Below are 17,116 nucleotides of genomic sequence, written 5' to 3'. Positions count from 1 at the left end.
CCATCGCACACTTCGAGAGGGCATAACCAAGACACAATCACAATCGGCCATGTCTTGAAAGATTAGCAATTCGACAAGAGGAAAGGGTGAGAAAGAGCATCCTGAACACGGAAGTGGAGAAGCTCAGGGTGTGTCAGGCGAGCGGTTGCGTGTAGATATTCTCAAGTTTCTTTCTCTCCTAATAAAGTTCTCATTCCTGTAGGCTTCAAAGTAAGTGGCGAGTAGCTCAGAATTTACCTGGGAAAACAACTAGAACGAAGCTGGCCACAAGGGGGCAGCGTGCTAATGAGTGGCGGAGCCAGGACAACACCTTTGCCGCCGCCTCCCCTTTCTTCTGAGTCAGTTTGCTTCCTGGGGAAGTGACAGGGAGCAGGGAGCGGGTGATCAAGACTGTGACGGTTCTCTGGCCAGACCTGAGCAGAGTCCCAGAGAGGATGGGTTTCCAGGGCGAGAGGGAGGCGCCATCACTCAGCCTGTACCACCCACAACGAGGACCTAGGCTGTCCTTAGCATGAGGACATCAACCTCTCAAGAACAGAGGTCAGTGTCTTCCTGCGCCAAGGTCCCTGCGTTTCCACAAGTCCTTGGTCAGGTACCTGGTCCTAACAGGCTGCCGTGGAACAAATCAGAGCCTCACTGACTCACCATTCTGCTCCTAATGAGGCTACAAGAAAAAAAACCAGAGAAGAGAAAGCAGAGCTTGTTACAATCAGGAAAGAGCATGAGGTTGTGGCAGCTGCACTTGATCTTAGCTAAAGAAGGCAATGACCTCATACGATAGCATGGGAAGCAAAAATCAAGTAGACAAACCACATTGCAGGTAATAGATATGCGACGTGCACCTGGTGGGGCAGCCTGGGGAAGTGAGGTGATGTGCCCAACTTTACAAACAGATCGACCAGCCGGGCTCCTGGGATTCAGATATGAACCAGCAATCCTCTACTAAAAGTTTCTTTCTGCAGCGATGGGAAAATTCAGCCGTTGCTCTGTTTCTTCCAACAAGTGAAGTCCATTACAGCCTAATGTCTCAATCTTTTAGTTCTAGCTCTAAGGCCTCAGGTTCAATGGCTGCTGTCCCTTTAAACCCTTCATTTGTCCTAAATGTTTCAAATAGCTGCTCCCAAATGCACGTGTGTTAAAGATGGAAGCTCTAGGTCGGGTTCTGAGAGACAGCTTGACACTTGGTAGAATACATAGACTACTGTGTCTCAAAGTGTGTTCCATGGAACATTAACTCCAGACCTGTTCCTGGAGAAGAGAAAATCCTTTGTATTTGAGAGGGAAACATTACTATAACCTTCCTTTGGGGAATTCATGTGTGTATTAGTATATTAAAGGCTCTCATAAGGCCTGCAATGCAGAAATCTATTTAAGTTTTATCTGTTTAACCCAATGTTTCCCTTAATTCCAGAACATTTTCTTTGTTCATAACACCTGTTAACACCCCCTGAAAGTGTTCACGTAGTAGACTCATCTGAGAAAAGCAATTTTTGAGCCGTTAAAGCTTCTAGATTGGAAAAACTAGGCAATTAATGATACTAGATCAATTCAGAATGCAATTTGAGCCTCTTCCCCCTAGGAAACAAGGTGAAAAGAGTGGATCTCATGGAATTAGGGGAGAAGTAGACCCAGAATTCATGGGGGGTGGGTGGCTGTGAACAGGACCTGCAGAAGAGGCTTGGCTGTGAATATTTCCAAGGCCCCTTGACCTGTGAGATTGTGTAGTGAATGGTTGCAGCTTTGACCAGCTTAACAATGTGCCGGGCCCCAAGGTCTTGAGAGCATTGCCTTTTCTTCCATTGAAATAAGTTTGCTTGTTTGGGACCATTCAAAGGATCAAAATAAAATTTACTTACCAAAAAATTGCCTTTGTTTTATTAACTAGGGGTTCAATCTCACATGACTGAAACTCCTTCAACAAATGTTATTGAGCATCTACTCTATTTTTCTGTACACTTTAGGTGACAACAGATGACCAGAGCCCAGCCATTGAGCTCTGTAACATAAATTGAGTGTAACATAAATGATATCCATCTGAAGGGTCTAAGGTGGACTAGCTGTTTGATACGGGTCTACTTCCTTTCATGTTTCATAGTTCTGATCAAAATGAGAGTTTGAATATTTTTGCGCTTTTGTGTTTATTTGTCATAATCCTTTTCTTCTGGAAGTTTTCACTTTAAAATGGAAGTCAGGGAGAGATTTTCATAGCCTGTTGGTCTTGATTAGCCACCATACTTGTTTTAAAATGAAGATACCTTTAAACAAGAAATTACGGTAGGAAGTACTTGATGCGTTCGTGTTTGTGTGTCTATGTTTATATCTTTATTGAAGGAGAAAAGGAGGCAGAATTAGAACACAAGTGATTGGCAGAGGTATATAAATTTATACTTCTTTTCAAATGTAAAATATTTTGATTGGGTGCCTTTAGTCCAGAAAAAGAAGGATCAGAAAGCAACAGCTTCATGCAGAGCTGGAAAAGAATCAGACGCTTAAACAAACGCCCATCCACTGAGCAAGTTAGACTCAGACATCTAATGGAAAGGTGGGGAGTGAGAACTGAGTGAAGGAGAAGGGTAAGATTTACGGCATCTGCCTTCTCTGTACCACCTGAATTGCTTGCAGACCCTCTGACTTAAGTCCTTGACCATTCTGGCATGCAATAGTCCACTTCATTCCAAGCATTCCTGGAATGAAGAACAACTATGACTCATGGCCTGTCCCTTAGAAGTCTTTGCTGGTGGGCTGGAAGCTAAGGCCATGTTCTTAAAATCCACTGGCCTGGGCCGGGCGCGGTGGCTCACGCCTGTAATCCCAGCACTTTGGGAGGCTGAGGCGGGCGAATCATGAGGTCAGGAGATCGAGACCATCCTGGCTAACACAGTGGAACCCCATCTCTACTAAAAAACAGAAAAAATTAGCTGGGCATGGTGGTGGGCACCTGTAGTCCCAGCTACTCGGGAGGCTGAGGCAGGAGAATGGCGTAAACCCGGGAGGCGGAGCTTGCATTGAGCAGAGATCATACCACTGCACTCCAGCCTGGGTGACAGAGCAAGACTCCGTCTCAAAAAAAAAAAAAAAAAAAAAAAAAAAAAAAAAAAAAAAAAATCCATTAGCCTGGAATATAACATGCTGGGATTCGAAAAAGAGACACAGAAGAAAAAGAACAGTAAATACCGTATATATGAATATCAGATTTTGGTAAAATAGAAATACTACTTGTCTTCTGTGTGTCCTACTCAATTTATTAATAAATGCATAAAAGGAAACAAAATAGGGTGTACCTTGAAGTTAGATTAAATGAAAATTAGATGGGGCATTGAAAGGTAGTGAGCGGCCACCCTTCTGAACCTTCTATTGGAATTTACCTGACTGCTCAGCAGAGAAGAGCTTATCTATTTTCCAAAGGCTTCCAGCTCAAATTGGGTTTCAATGACTTTTAACAAGTTAATTAACCTCTGTGCACCTCATTTTCTTACTCTGTAAAATGGACATAGTCACATCTACATCACTGGCTTGTTGGGAGATGTGAAATCACAGAATCTAGTGCATGTCTGGGCACATAGTATATACTCAGCTAAGCATTCTCCCTCCTGATTTGGTAAAGAAACAGCTCTCTCATCTTCAAATCCTGGATTCGGTAGGGAACCAATATGTTAGGGGATTCAAAATTTTCTCAGAATTCCTCAAACTCAGAGATGGGTCTGGCCCATCTCAAAGCTGCCGATGGGCACTAAGAATGGTGGGGGCTGCTCTTGTGTGAAGTTCCTAGATTGATTGAACCAATATGTCTCTCCCTCTCATTCACTGGCTTGCTCACTCCCTACAGTGCAGGAGGGGATGGCTCCCTGGAGAATGTGACCACCTTACCTAGTAAGTAACCATCAGGGGCTTGAATCTGTCTACTGTTCCACCCATCTGGCCCCTTGGCTTCCCGAAAGTGCCTCCCAGGTAAGCAGCAAATGACATCTGCCTTATGGCCCAGCATTTAAGTAGGAGACAGGAGGCTATTAAAAAGCAGCCGAGGCAGGTAAAATAAACACCAGATTTAGAGCCTGAAGATCTGAGTTCAATCCCTGGTGCTTCAATCCCTGGTGCTGGGTTCAATCTCCGATGTGCTTGTCAGGTGACCTAGGGCAAGTTACCCGCTATTTTTAGCCTCAGGCTTTTCCAACAGGCCCAGGAGGTGCTGAGACAAATTAGGTAGTGACCCTTCAATGCACTGTGAATTGTATTAATACAATTTAATACAAGAGTGAGAGGCTCTTGCCACCCTGGCCCACCTAGTCATCAGGTCATTTCAACTTAGGGTGGCCCCAGCTTATGTCCAGGACACACACTGCCTCCCTGCCTCTCCCCAGGAAGCATGAGGATGATAACATAGCCCACTTTGGGGACCTAGGTCCCACGGTACCAGAGAAGCTATTCTGGCTTTCTTTTCTGAGCCGTCTGCATCCCATTCACCTTCTCTTCCAGATATCCTTCGGGAGTTTAACAGAAACCTCACAGGCTACGCCGTGGGCACGGGTGATGCCAATGACACGAATGCATTCCTCAATCAAGCTGTTCCCGGAGCAAAGGCTGAGTATGGCATTTGGGGAGGGAGGGAGCCTGCAGAGTAGGGAGTGGAATGTGGATAGTACCCTTTAAGATCATGGGGCTGGCCTCTATGTGTAAAGGGGCACTTAGCCACTTGTGAGGCTCAGGCTGCCCTCTTCCCTGCTGCCCCTGTGACAAAGGTTGTAATAGGCCAGAGAGGCTGTGGCCTTGGAAAGATGCGATGCCCCTACAGGTTCAACTCCTGACCTTGCCTTCATGTGCAGCATGTTCTCATAATTGGACGAATCGACTAACCTTATCCAATGTTTACAACTCACCAAGGCACAACAGTGCTAGAGAGATCCACTCCCCCCAGAACCTCACAAGTGGCAATTTCCCAAAAAGATCAGAGAGGGCCAACCAAATGGATGGGGCAAGGCTTCTGGCCCTAGAGGTGTCTGGAGCAAAGAGTCATGTCCCCTCCCTAGCCCCATTATGGAGCTAACAAGAAATGGAATGGAGAAGCCCAGAGGTACCCAAAGAAGAGCAACTGCCCAGCCTCCTGGGGTGGGCTCCAAAGGGGCCCCCACCCTGCTCCTAGAGGCCCCAGCAGCCTAGGTCTTCTTGCTCTATGCAGCTCCTGGCTCAGCCATCTAAGCCTCTGTCACATGTCATCTTCTTGCTCAGGCCCACACCTTCTGGTTGAGGGGTGTGGCCCCCAGACCCACTCCCTCAGCCTGGAAAGACTCTTGGTAATAGAAACAGCTGGGGACAGATGGTCCCACCACCGTGTCCTGGGAGATCAGCTTGCTATGGATCCATCCCACCCAGGTCTATAACAGGGCCCTGAACAAGTGGAAGTGGGGAGCACAGATGCCTGAAATCTATTCCTTCCATAAATTATAATTTTGGCCTTTTTTTAGATAGAGTCTCATTCCATCACTCAGGCTGGAATGCAGTGGCACAATCTCTGCTCACGGTAACCTCCGCCTCCCAGGTTCAAGTGATTCTTGTGCCTCAGCCTCCGAGTAGCTGGGATTACAGGCTTCTACCATCACGCCCAGCTAATTTTTGTATTTTTAGTAGAGATAGGATTTCACCATGTTGGCCAGGCTGGTCTCAAACTCCTGACCTCAAGTGATCCACCCACCTTGCCTCCCAAAGTACTTGGATTACAGGCATGAGCCACTGCACCTGGCCTTTTTTTTTTTTTTAAGATGGGGTTTCACTCTGTCACCTAGGCTGAGTGCCGTGGCATGATCTCAGTTCACTGCAACCTTCACCTCCCAGGTTCAAGCAATCATCCCACCTCAGCCTCCCTAGTAGCTGGGACTACAGGAATGTACCACTATACCTGGCTAATTTTTTTGTAATTTTTGTAGAGATGGGGTTTTACCATGTTGCCCAGGTTGGTCTCAACCTCCTGGACTCAAGAAATCCACCCACCTCAGCCTCCCAAAGTGCTGGGATTACAGGCGTGAGCCACCAGGCCTGCCACCTTCCATAAATTATAAACCCAAGCATGTGTAGAGCACATATGATTCCCTACCTCTTTTTGAAAGAACCATTTAGATAAGTTTACAAACAAAAGAATATACGTAAGAGAAAAATCGCAGCCATTGGAGGAAATAAAGAGGAAGCCTGTGTGTCGATATGAACATTTTTACGGTTATTATGTTTGAGCATCAAACTCAGCTTCCTGGCAGCCAGAGTGAAAAGAGGAAGCATGCTAAAAGTTTCACAGGTCTAATTTTAGGATCTAAACTAGTCTTCCAAAGGAGATGAATGGTCTCTTAGCATGGAATCCTAAAGGCCCTTTTGCATGTGGAGTCCCAGAAAGGAGACCATGAGCAACAAATATAATTGGCAGTACTTTGACTACAGCTGTAGGACAAACACATCATTGGCTTTTCAAATGATTATCTGTTGTAATAACTTTCCAGAAGAGGCAAGTCACTCCTGGTCTCTGAGCCTCGGGATCTCTGCCAGCTCATGCAGTGGGGATGATACTGTAGAAGCCTCTGGTTCAGGCCCTCTAGGAGGAAAACTATGGGCACTGTTCCTCAACAGAAGGATGGGTTTTCTCTCTTTCTCAGGGATCTTATGAGCCAAGTCCAAACTCTGATGCAGAAGATGAAAGATGATCATGTGAGTCAGATTTATTGTTATTTCTAAACATTAATTTTCTAACCCACTAAAGTTGTCTCCAAACGGATTGGCCTGCTCTGAAAAGCAGTGAGCCCCATGTTATTAGAGGCATTCAAGCCGTGGTCGGACAGCCCCCTGACAGAGGTCCTATGGAGGAGGTTATGTCAATGGAGAGAGCTTTGTTGCTGGGTACAGCGACACTGAAAATCCCTCCTGATGCTGAGAGTCTGTGGTCTATAAATAAACCTCTAAAATTCCTTCAGTTCAGAGATGCTGATTCCATTATTTCAAGTGGGCAAGGATGTTATAGAGGGTTGAATGGATTTCCTAGGGCAGGGATATTTTCATTTCCTTGTTGGAAATTATCAAGCATTTTCCTCCCTCCATATAGAGAGTAAATTTCCATGAAGACTGGAAGGTCATCACAGTGCTGATCGGAGGCAGCGATCTATGTGACTACTGCACAGATTCGGTAATTGGGGCCAGGTCCAGGCCTACTTGTTGTTCCTAACTTTGCCCAGTAGGCATTGGAGATCTTCCCTGAGAACAGTTCCTAAAACCAATCCTAGGATTATCCACCTACACCTATGTCTGTACATATACACATACAACACACACATACACACACACACACACACACACACACACACACACACTCTTCTTACCCCACCACCCTCCAGGTCCTTGGCACCATCTCCATGTCCTAGGTGGTGAGATAGCAGGTGGCAGATATATGGTATTTCTACTCCTCTCTCTTATAACTCCTGAGAATTCAGAAAAAGGAAACTGTAGCAAGCAATTGGAAGGAGGAATCTCCATTTTCTGCTCCTGAACCAAAGCTCTGGCTGAAGGTTCCAGTCTTCCCACTGGCCCATCTTTGACAACAGCAAGTAGTCAGCTGTTCATCTCAGATTTTGACATGGTGAGCTGGCCACAGCTGGAGGCTAGAGGGGGAACAAGTCCTCAGGGCTGGAGCCAGAAGGGAAGTTGAGAACTGCCCCACTGCCCTCCCACCCTAACCAATTCCTCCTTTTCCTCCTTCCTGTCTCTTTCTAGAATCTGTATTCTGCAGCCAACTTCGTTGACCATCTCCGCAATGCCTTGGACGTCCTGCATAGAGAGGTGGGTGGGGGGGCTTCCACAAGCTGGTAACAGCTCAAGCATGGTGAGGGTGAAGGTGGATGGGGGGAAAGAATGAGAGAAGAACCCCTTTCTCTCAAGGAGACAGCCAGGGGCATGGACTCCTTCCCTTTTCAGAGGTTGGGGTCTAACCCCAAGGAAACCTTATTTTATATGGAATCAGCCCAGAAGGGCCTCAGGTCTGAAGGAGGGAAGGCTGTTCCCTCACCGCTACATGGGACACTCCTTGGTGGAATTGTCTAATGTCTCCCCACTACTATCCAGGACATTTTCTGGTGGTAGCAGCCAGGTGGCCCCCAGGCTGGGCACTGCCTTCTGAGCCACAGGGTGTGTCTAGAGCAAGCCCCTGTCTGGTCCTGCACCCAGCAGCACATTCCCCCTCCGCCACCACCATCTTCTGGCAAGGACAAGCTGCCCTGGCTGCATGAGACAGGGCACTCTGACCACCAGATGCTCCCCTGGGGGGGTTGAGTCTGCGTGCCTACTCAGCAGAGTTAGGCCAGTTTGGGCTGGAGGGAAGAGGTTGCCTATCTCACCGAAGGTAATTCTAGTGTATCTGGGCTCACTACATGATGGCTAAACAGAGATGATCTCTTAGTCTTTATTGTCCCACTCCAGGAGGTGCCATTGCCGCTGCAGCCCCTTTGGGTGGCACCCATGGAGTTGTGTGATGTACGGCCTATAAGGCCCGAGGTAGCCCTGTATAGACTCCTCCCCAGAACTCAACTCCAGAAAGACCAAGCTGGATTGCTAAAGGAACCCATTCCTCGGGGCCCTGAGACAGCCCCAGGAAGAAGCGCCCAGAGCCCCCCTCTCATCTGCAGCTTTTCCCTTAGGTGCCCAGAGTCCTGGTCAACCTCGTGGACTTCCTGAACCCCACTATCATGCGGCAGGTGTTCCTGGGAAACCCGGACAAGTGCCCAGTGCAGCAGGCCAGGTAGGCAGGTCCTGGCTGTCCCCACACTGGAGATGCCCTCACCTCCTGGTCTGGCCCACATGCAGTGGTGATGCCTCAGGGTCTTTGTGACTTGGTCTATCCATGTGTCCAAGTCTGTAAAGGAGGACTTCTGCCAGAACGTCCCCTTCCAGAGGCTGGAGCCATGACTCCCCTGTTACCCAACTTCAAGGTGCCTGGCGGGAACTTCTATGATACCAGGCAGCCACAGAGGGGAGGGATCAAAGTTGGGACAGAGGCTGGTGTTTGAGAGACAGGATAGCCTAGACTGTGAACATGGGCAGTGGTTAGGGATGTAGACATATGTGGTCAAACTGTAACAGAAAGCAAGGAAAAGGAACAAGCAACTCAGTTACCTTTAGGGGAAGAAGAGAATTAGGAGGGACACAGGGAGCTTCAAACTGGGAGTGTTTTGTTTCTTAAACTGGGCCATAAGTACATGGATGTGTGTTTTATTGTTCTTTATATCTTACACATCTATTTACTCAGCAAATCTTACAGAACTTCCTGTGTACCAGGCATTGTTTCAAGTGCTTTAGAAATCTCTCTCTTAAGTAGATGTGATGGGTGTGAAATAATTCATGATGAAACCAAAGGGGACACAGTAGGGCACTCATGTGAAAGAAGGAGAGGTCTAAGGCATAGCATCAGAGGCCCCAAAATATCAGCTCCAACACCAGAGGATGCATTTTCTTTTTAATTAAACACTAAATTTTCACTGCCCAAATTCATTTGCTCAGCTGAATAATCAGTTGCAGGCCCAGCACCTGCAGTCCAACACTTGTGCTCTGTTGGTATGAGAGGGTGCTCATTCCCACACTGGCTCCCTCCCTCGGGCTATCTCCAGTGCCCCTGCCAGGCCTGAAGCCTGCCCCTGAGCATGTGCACCAGAGCCTCAAGGCTTGAGTGCTCCTAAACCAGGGCGGGAGGGAGCCTCTCCACCCCTCCCCTGAACCTGGGCAATCAGAACCAGCCCCTGATGGAAGCCTGAGCTCTGGGGCCTCCTGCCTCCCCCTCTTTGTGCAGCGTTTTGTGTAACTGCGTTCTGACCCTGCGGGAGAACTCCCAAGAGCTAGCCAGGCTGGAGGCCTTCAGCCGAGCCTACCGGGTAAGACCAAGAAGGGCACCATCATGTGTCCTCTCCCCTACGTTCACTCTAACACACAGCCCAGAGCCCCTAGAGGAGGCACACAGGGAAGGAAGAGCTGGTCAGGGCTTGCGGGGAGACGGGGAGCACCTTGGGTCCCTTCCTCTGTCTCACGTGACTGTGGTGTCTCAGGTGCCCTGGTTGGAATCATCCCAGTAGGATCCAGGTAGAAAAGCCCTCATGGCCCAGCTACCCTTGAGGGCTTAACCCCAACTCCTGGCCCGTAGCCCTGGATGCCTCATGAGACCATCTTTCCCTCCCCCACACTCCCACTCCAAAGGCAGGTGCCGAGCCTCTGGAGGTTCTTCCCAGGTTTTTATCCCTTTTGGGACTTCCTGCCTAGCCCTTCAGAGAGAGTAGTCTACTTACAATCAAAACAAAAAGGTGACCCAACCTGTTTCCAAATTCTCTGGAAAGGGACTTGCCCTCAGGTGATTTGTGTTCTCAAGGGAAAGGCTGAGTCGGCCCCTCCATCCAGGGAGATGGACTGCCCACCACCCCTACTCTTGCCTCACTCGGTCCTGGGCCCACCCAGGGCCTGGGCTGAAGACCCTGTGCATGTGTCCCCAGAGCAGCATGCGTGAGCTGGTGGAGTCAGGCCGCTATGACACGCGGGAGGACTTCTCTGTGGTGCTGCAGCCCTTCTTCCAGAACATCCAGCTCCCTGTCCTGGCGGTATGTCCCCTGCCCTCACCCATGGTACTCTTTTAGAGGAAGAAATTCAAGGCAGAAATGCCAGTTGCTTCCACGAGCATGTGCATAAAATGGGAAAGACACAGCTCTCCAGACGCTGTGCTGGCAGGTGCAGGCTCCCTGAACGCCTGCGCCACATCCGTATGTGCGAGGCTCCCATGACCCCTGTAACAGCCTCCATTGTGTTGAGCACCTACTAGTGCCAGGCATTGTGCTTCCCATAGATAAAACTGTCACATCTGCCTTTGGAAATGAGTGTGATCATCCGCATGGAACACAGGTGCAGAGATGTGAAGCGTCCTTCCTAAGATCATTTAGGAAATAAGGGACAGGGAGGCCAACATGAACACAGCCAGCTCCAGATGACTAGCTTTCTGCCACACACGTGGTCTCTCTCGTGTGCAACACTGCGGTTATAAGGGAGCATTCTGGGGGTTCTCTGTTTCCACCCAGGCCATGCCCTTTGCCTGGCACTTCCACTCTGAACAGAAGAGATCTGTGAGTGGACCAGGTGAGGACTGAGGTCTGTCCCCCTGGGCTGCCATCCCAAGAGCCTCACCTAACTGGAAAGCAGGAAGGAGAGCAGCTCTATGCACCCCCGCACCTCCAGATGAAGAGGCTGGAGTCAGGGGACCCAACTACCCAGGCCTTCCCCAAGGCTTTGTTCCATTCTCCCCACCAAGACTACCAGGACCAGCAGACCAAAAGCTGGGAAGTAGCTTTTCCCAGCTGGCTGGGCTAAGACTCTCCGCGGGACCAGGATCCCCCTCCTTCGTCCATGGCATGGCCTTGGGCATTACATGAATGTGCCCAAAAATAAATACGACACTTCTAATTGAATAAGGGGCACTTGTAGGGTCAAAAAAGAAGGTTGGGGGTTGGGGTCACCCAAAACTATTCTTTGTGGGATCGCTCTGATCTCTCTGTTAAGGTGAATGGGCCCTGTGGTGGCTGGTGACCTGGAGCACTCCAGGGGAAGGAAGGTGTTGAGTGGTCGGTCCCAGGGCCAGGTCCGCTGGTGGTGGCTCCCTCTGAACCAATAGGATCTTGAGGGGGTATATTGGTCTCTTTCAGGATGGGCTCCCAGATACGTCCTTCTTCGCCCCAGACTGCATCCACCCAAATCAGAAATTCCACTCCCAGCTGGCCAGAGCCCTTTGGACCAATATGGTAAAATAAGTGGGGTATTCCTTGTTCTCTGGGGTTCTAGTCTAGGGCAGGGCGCCAGCCCCTATAGAATGGAGTCTTGCAAGTGAGGCTGAGGGGGCAGTGGCTGGTACATCTGTAAACGTCTATGCAGTTGGAAATGTGGAGTCCTTAAGAGTCTGCTCAGCCTGGGCTCGACTGCACCCTCTCCTCAGAGCTTTGAACTCTGAGGAGAGTCCTCTGTACAGAAATGCAAGCCCAAAACCCCATATTCATTCCACTTTCCCTATGTGCCAGCTGCCATGTTAGGCAGTTTAAGCCACGTTATCTCATTTAAGGCTCTGCATATCCCTGCTAGAGAAGCATGACAAGTCTCCAAGGAAGCTACTCCCAGAGAAGCAAAGCGACTGGCCCAAAACCCCATGGCTGGCAACTGGCAGAGCCAGAAGTGGGAGCCAAGCCCCCTGAAATCGAGTTCTGAGCTTTCCCCACTGCAGGATTCTGCCAGGGAATGTTCACTTCCATGGAAACAAACTACTACACCCGTGTCTCTCTTTTCTTCCCTGATCAGCTTGAACCGCTTGGAAGCAAAACAGAGACCCTGGACCTGAGAGCAGAGATGCCCATCACCTGTCCCACTCAGGTAGTAGGGGAGGACCTGCCTGGCTCCTCTCCACAAACCAGGGCACACAGCTCGCCCTACCCACTTCGTGCTCCACCACAGCTTCCTCAGTACCCATCTTGCCCCCTTACTGAGGCCTGAGAGATTTGGAGGATGGAGGGGAGTCCATGAGGATGGACAGGGGAGGTGAGAGGGGAGACGAGAGTGCAGCTGTCATTGGGAACGGGAGATGCAGCAGGGAGAGGAGGCCTGGGCCCCAGCAGAGGGAGAGGATCCCGGTGAGAAAAGTGGGCTCCTGAGAGAGGAAATCAGGATGCCAGGAAAATGGCAGGAAGGCTTCTCTTAGCAGTGGTGTTTGGGGCAGATGAAAAAGTCTGACTGCAGGTTAGAGGGCCCAGGCAGGAGCCAGGCAGGCTTAATAGCTGTGGTTGGAGACAGGAGAGCCTGGATTAGGGAGATTCCACAAGGAAAGGATCACAGAGGACAGCAGCAAAGGGCAGAGCCCAGAGCTGTATGGAGGAGGGACGAGGGTGGGCCTACAAGGACACAGCAACTCCAGGCTCCTTTTAAGGAGGAATCTGTAAGTGGTTGTTAAGCTTGACTTCAGGCCTGGGGTGGGGGCAGGTTCTCATTGTCTTCAGCTCCTGTTTCTAGGCCCTGTCTTATGGCTTTTTAACCAAATAAGGCCAACGCCAGAAAACCCTCAGCAGCAATAAAAGCAGAAGGCCTGACCCAATCTGGGAGGCTGTGTTTCCCTCCTAGGTCGGCCACACTACCCTCTCCCACCCTCCCTGCTGGGGAATGGACCTGCAGCTCCCCCGTGTGTCTGCTGGGAATCCTGAGAGTGTGGGCACCCCTGTTCACATGCCTGCTCCCTGTCTGCTGCCTGCCCTACCCCAGTCTTGGGCTCAGGCTCAGTCTTGTGTGCCATCAGCCCCATCAGGAGAGCAAGAATGGCAGGAAGAAGGGATGGGAAGTGAAGATAGTCGTAGCAGAGGGCTCAGTTGCTGGGTCTTGTGCTTGGAGCTAAGGAGATTGTCAGATTCTGCAACAGCTAGTGCAACACAGATGCCTCTAGTCCAGGTGGTCAGATGCTGGCCAAAGGCCTGGAGCAAAACCTTAGAGGCCCCTACTGTGCCAGGTGTAAACTCTTTAACTGCTTTCCTAAGGATGCCTAGGGGTTCTAGGGGAGAAGCCAGGGAACGTGGATAGTGGGGGCATTTGGGGACTCAGAAATAGCCATATTGTAGATATTTCAATATTTTACCAACCCTGTAGCCATACTGAATATCAGCCATGGAGGGCCCTTTCCATACTGTCCACTCCCTTTCCATTACATAACAAAAGCAGCCATCATTTGCTCTTTCTTTCAACAAACGTGTATTGAGTACTGAGTTGGAGCCTAAGCACTGGGTCAGGGGGAGCCCTGTCACCCTGGGCTTCGAGGCAACCACTTCCAGGCTTTACCCCAGATCAAGCAGAGACCCCCAAAAGGAGGCTGCTCCACCCAGCAGCATCTTAAGCTGAGTGGGCTCAGCGCCTCCCTTCTAGACAGAGCCCAATGGAGCCACTGCACTGATTTGCAGAGGTGAGCAGATCCAGCCTCGTGGAACCAGTAGAAGCCCAGCCCTGGTGAAGCTGTTGCTAAGCAACATTGGAGCCCATTCTGAAAGGGTCCATCTGTTGGCCAGCCCAACTTCACTGTGTTCTGAGCATTCTGCATTCCTCAGTCCCATCTGCTCCCTCCCATGTGCCTTGGAGTGATATAAAAGTCCACCAGCATCTCAGTGTGAGCTGACAGGGGCCAGGCAGCACATATTTTTGTCCTAGATGTGTCTAAACATAGAGGCAACAGGCAACAGGCAAGACGCAGTGGGGGGCGGGAGGCAGGAGGCCGAGATGGCTGTGAGCATGAGCTTTCTCAGCCTCCTCCCTTCTCCTCCCATCCGCAGTCTAACTGCTCATACATTCTGTGTGCCAGGTAGGGTGACTTAACAGCACACCATGGATTTCTGTTGTAGTTTCAAGTTGGACAAATTCTTTTACAGACAACTTTTGACTAGCCTTCTGTGGACTGAGCCTATACTCTGCCTTAATGGGCTCTCTGCCCACTCCTTTCCTAACCCCAGGGCAGCTGGCTGAATGCCTGGTCCTTTTTTTAGGTTTCATTCTTTTTGACCTCTCTGAAGCCCTTGTCAAAAGTCACCACCTCCCCCTTGAAATTCACTCCTTCCTGGGTTTGTGGACACTAAATCGCCTTGATTTTTCTGGTCTTCTGTTTGCTTGCCTTTAATGACCCTCCTCCTCCCTCTCCCCAGTCTTGAAAATGTAGATATTCTCCAATTTTCATGTCTCCGTTCTGTTTTCTTTCCTTTTTCACTCACTTTTTGAAACAGGGTCTTGCTCTGTCTCCCAGGCTGGAAGTGCAGTGGTGCAATCACAGCTCTCTGCAGCCTTCAACTCCTGGGCTGAAGCCATCCTCCCACCTCAGCCTCCTGAGTAGTTGGGACTGCAGGCATGCACCACCATGCCCAGTTAATTTTGGTTTATTTGTTTTGGTAGAGGTGGGGTCTTGCCATTTTGCTCAGGCTGATTTTGAACTCTGGACTCAAGTGATCCACCAGCCTCGGCCTTCCAAAGAGCTGGGATTACAAGTGTGAGCAGCTTTGCCCGGACTCTGTTTTCTTTTCTCTCTCTCCACATCCTCTCACTCTGAGACTTATCCATTTCCAGGATTTCCTGTAAAATTTCTTTGTGCTGGATTCCTCAGTCTCTCAATCTGTGTCTTCATTTCTCCTTTCCCGAACTCCAATCCTCTATTTCCGACCTTTAAAATACATTTCCCCTTGGATGCTCTATCTGGTATAAGGTTACCCAAAAGGCAGATTAATGTATGATCAAGCAGGAGGGGGGCTGAAATAAGTTCATGTATCGTACCCTATCTTTTCTTATGAGAAAAAGCCGAAGTTTATCAAATTCCCTTAAACTTAGTTTGTTGTTTAGCAGTGCTTCTATATTGAATTACATATAAGTGACATTGTTATCTTTTTGATGCTCAGAGCTTCTAAATCCAATCCTGCCATGACCCCACCACCATCTCAAGCTTAACATTCATTCAAAAAATAATTTTCTGAGCAAGGAATGTCTAAATAGGAAGTAATTCTTTGTCTTCCCAAACTCTCTGTTCCTTAGGAATTCTCTATTTCTGCCAGCGTCATTAGGGTTTTCAAGCTCTACAGGCATGAAATGTCAGGGACCCTATCTAATCGGATTCTTACCAGTCCTCCGGAATCTAATAGGATTCTTCCCACCTGTCCCTCTTCCTTTTCCCACTGCCACTGCAGGGGCTCAGATTCTCATCACTTTGTACGTTAAAGGCTAACTAGTCACACCTTCCCACCATGAAACAATAGACTTATGTAATCTTAGGTTCTCAGTGGGGAGGGCCTTAGACTTCTGTGGATGCAATCTCTCATAGGATAATGGAATTCTTCTACCACATCCCTCCCAAGACACCCTATGGCCTCTGCTTAAATGTTCACACTTTCTTTTTTATTTATTTATTTATTTTACTTTAAGTTCCAGGATACATGTGCAGAAGGTGCAGGTTTGTTACATAGGTATACATGTGCCATGGTGGTTTGCTGTACCTATCAACCGGTCATCTAGATTTTAAGCTGTGCATGCATTAGGTATTTGTCCTAATGCTCTCTGTCCCCAAATGTTCATACTTTCTTACCACCTGAAATCAGTGTAGGTAAAGAACCAGCACTTTTTATTTTTTTAATTAATAGTGATGGGGTCTCACTCTATTGCCCAGGCTGGTCTCAAACTCCTGAGCTCAAGCAATCTTCCCACATTGGCCTCCCAAAGTGCTGGGATTACAGGTGTGAACCACCACACTCGGCCGGAACTAGCACTTTTTGAATGGAATGGGATAGAAAACCTCATAGGACATCCCGTGAAATACCATTATGTCCTCCTGCCTCTGACTGCCACCACCCAGCTGAGAGTCTTCTCAGTTCCAGCCACTCATTGCACACATGGCTGCCAACCCCTGCCTCATATGGGTATTTCTCCTTGGAATGTGGCCCCTTGTAAGGTGGTGACTGTACATCTGGTTTGATCCAACCAGCACAACCAGTGAAGAAAACCACCCCTCCTTCCCCATGGAACTACACCTGGTAAAGCAGCCAGGATGTTGATGGCCTTGTCCCACAGCCACTGACTCACGTTGCTGACTCACATCAGGAGGCTGTCTGGGCTCTGCCTCCCCAGGCAGCCCACACCGTCTTTGCATGGCTGGAACTACTAGACCGGTTCCTTGTTCTGCCATTCAGTCGGCCCCCCTTTCTACTCACGGGGGCTCCAAATCTAGCCTTCAAGAGCCAGTCAGTCTCAATCAAACCCCTCTTTCACGTCATCTGCTTGGCTCCAGGCCTTTAAACCACTCTGACTCATGCGTGTACCAAATGGTCAATGGTCAATAAACCCAGCTAAAAACAAGCCCAATAAAACCCATTAGACAGGAACATAGGAGTTGGGGGGAAAAAAAGAAAAGAAGGGGAGGGGGGAGAAAGCCCTGAGGCACCCCGGCTGCCTGTCTGCCACAACCTGGGCTGTAATTGTTCTTGCCATGGCCTCAGTCTGCAACACATTCTAGTGTCTCCTTGACCTCTAGCCCTTTAGCTCTGCCTCCCTTTCCCCAACCTGTAGATCTTGTGATCAA

At 49.2% G+C, this 17,116-nt stretch overlaps 1 protein-coding gene across 1 annotated transcript in view; it reads left to right on the top strand.

The window, feature by feature from the left end:
• Positions 1–17,116, top strand: part of PLB1 (phospholipase B1) — a 147,532-nt gene that overhangs the window by 98,323 nt on the left and 32,093 nt on the right. Inside the window, exons 34-43 of the mRNA XM_019020713.4 lie at positions 3,827–3,870; positions 4,474–4,582; positions 6,633–6,684; positions 7,076–7,156; positions 7,741–7,806; positions 8,661–8,761; positions 9,806–9,887; positions 10,497–10,601; positions 11,694–11,789; positions 12,337–12,408. Of these exons, the coding sequence (XP_018876258.4) occupies positions 3,827–3,870; positions 4,474–4,582; positions 6,633–6,684; positions 7,076–7,156; positions 7,741–7,806; positions 8,661–8,761; positions 9,806–9,887; positions 10,497–10,601; positions 11,694–11,789; positions 12,337–12,408 (808 nt within the window). The remainder of the gene's footprint in view (positions 1–3,826; positions 3,871–4,473; positions 4,583–6,632; positions 6,685–7,075; positions 7,157–7,740; positions 7,807–8,660; positions 8,762–9,805; positions 9,888–10,496; positions 10,602–11,693; positions 11,790–12,336; positions 12,409–17,116) is intronic.

Source organism: Gorilla gorilla, chromosome 12, assembly GCF_029281585.2.
Source record: "Gorilla gorilla gorilla isolate KB3781 chromosome 12, NHGRI_mGorGor1-v2.1_pri, whole genome shotgun sequence".
Lineage (NCBI taxonomy): Eukaryota > Metazoa > Chordata > Mammalia > Primates > Hominidae > Gorilla > Gorilla gorilla.
This window is presented reverse-complemented; position numbering and strand designations above follow the sequence as displayed.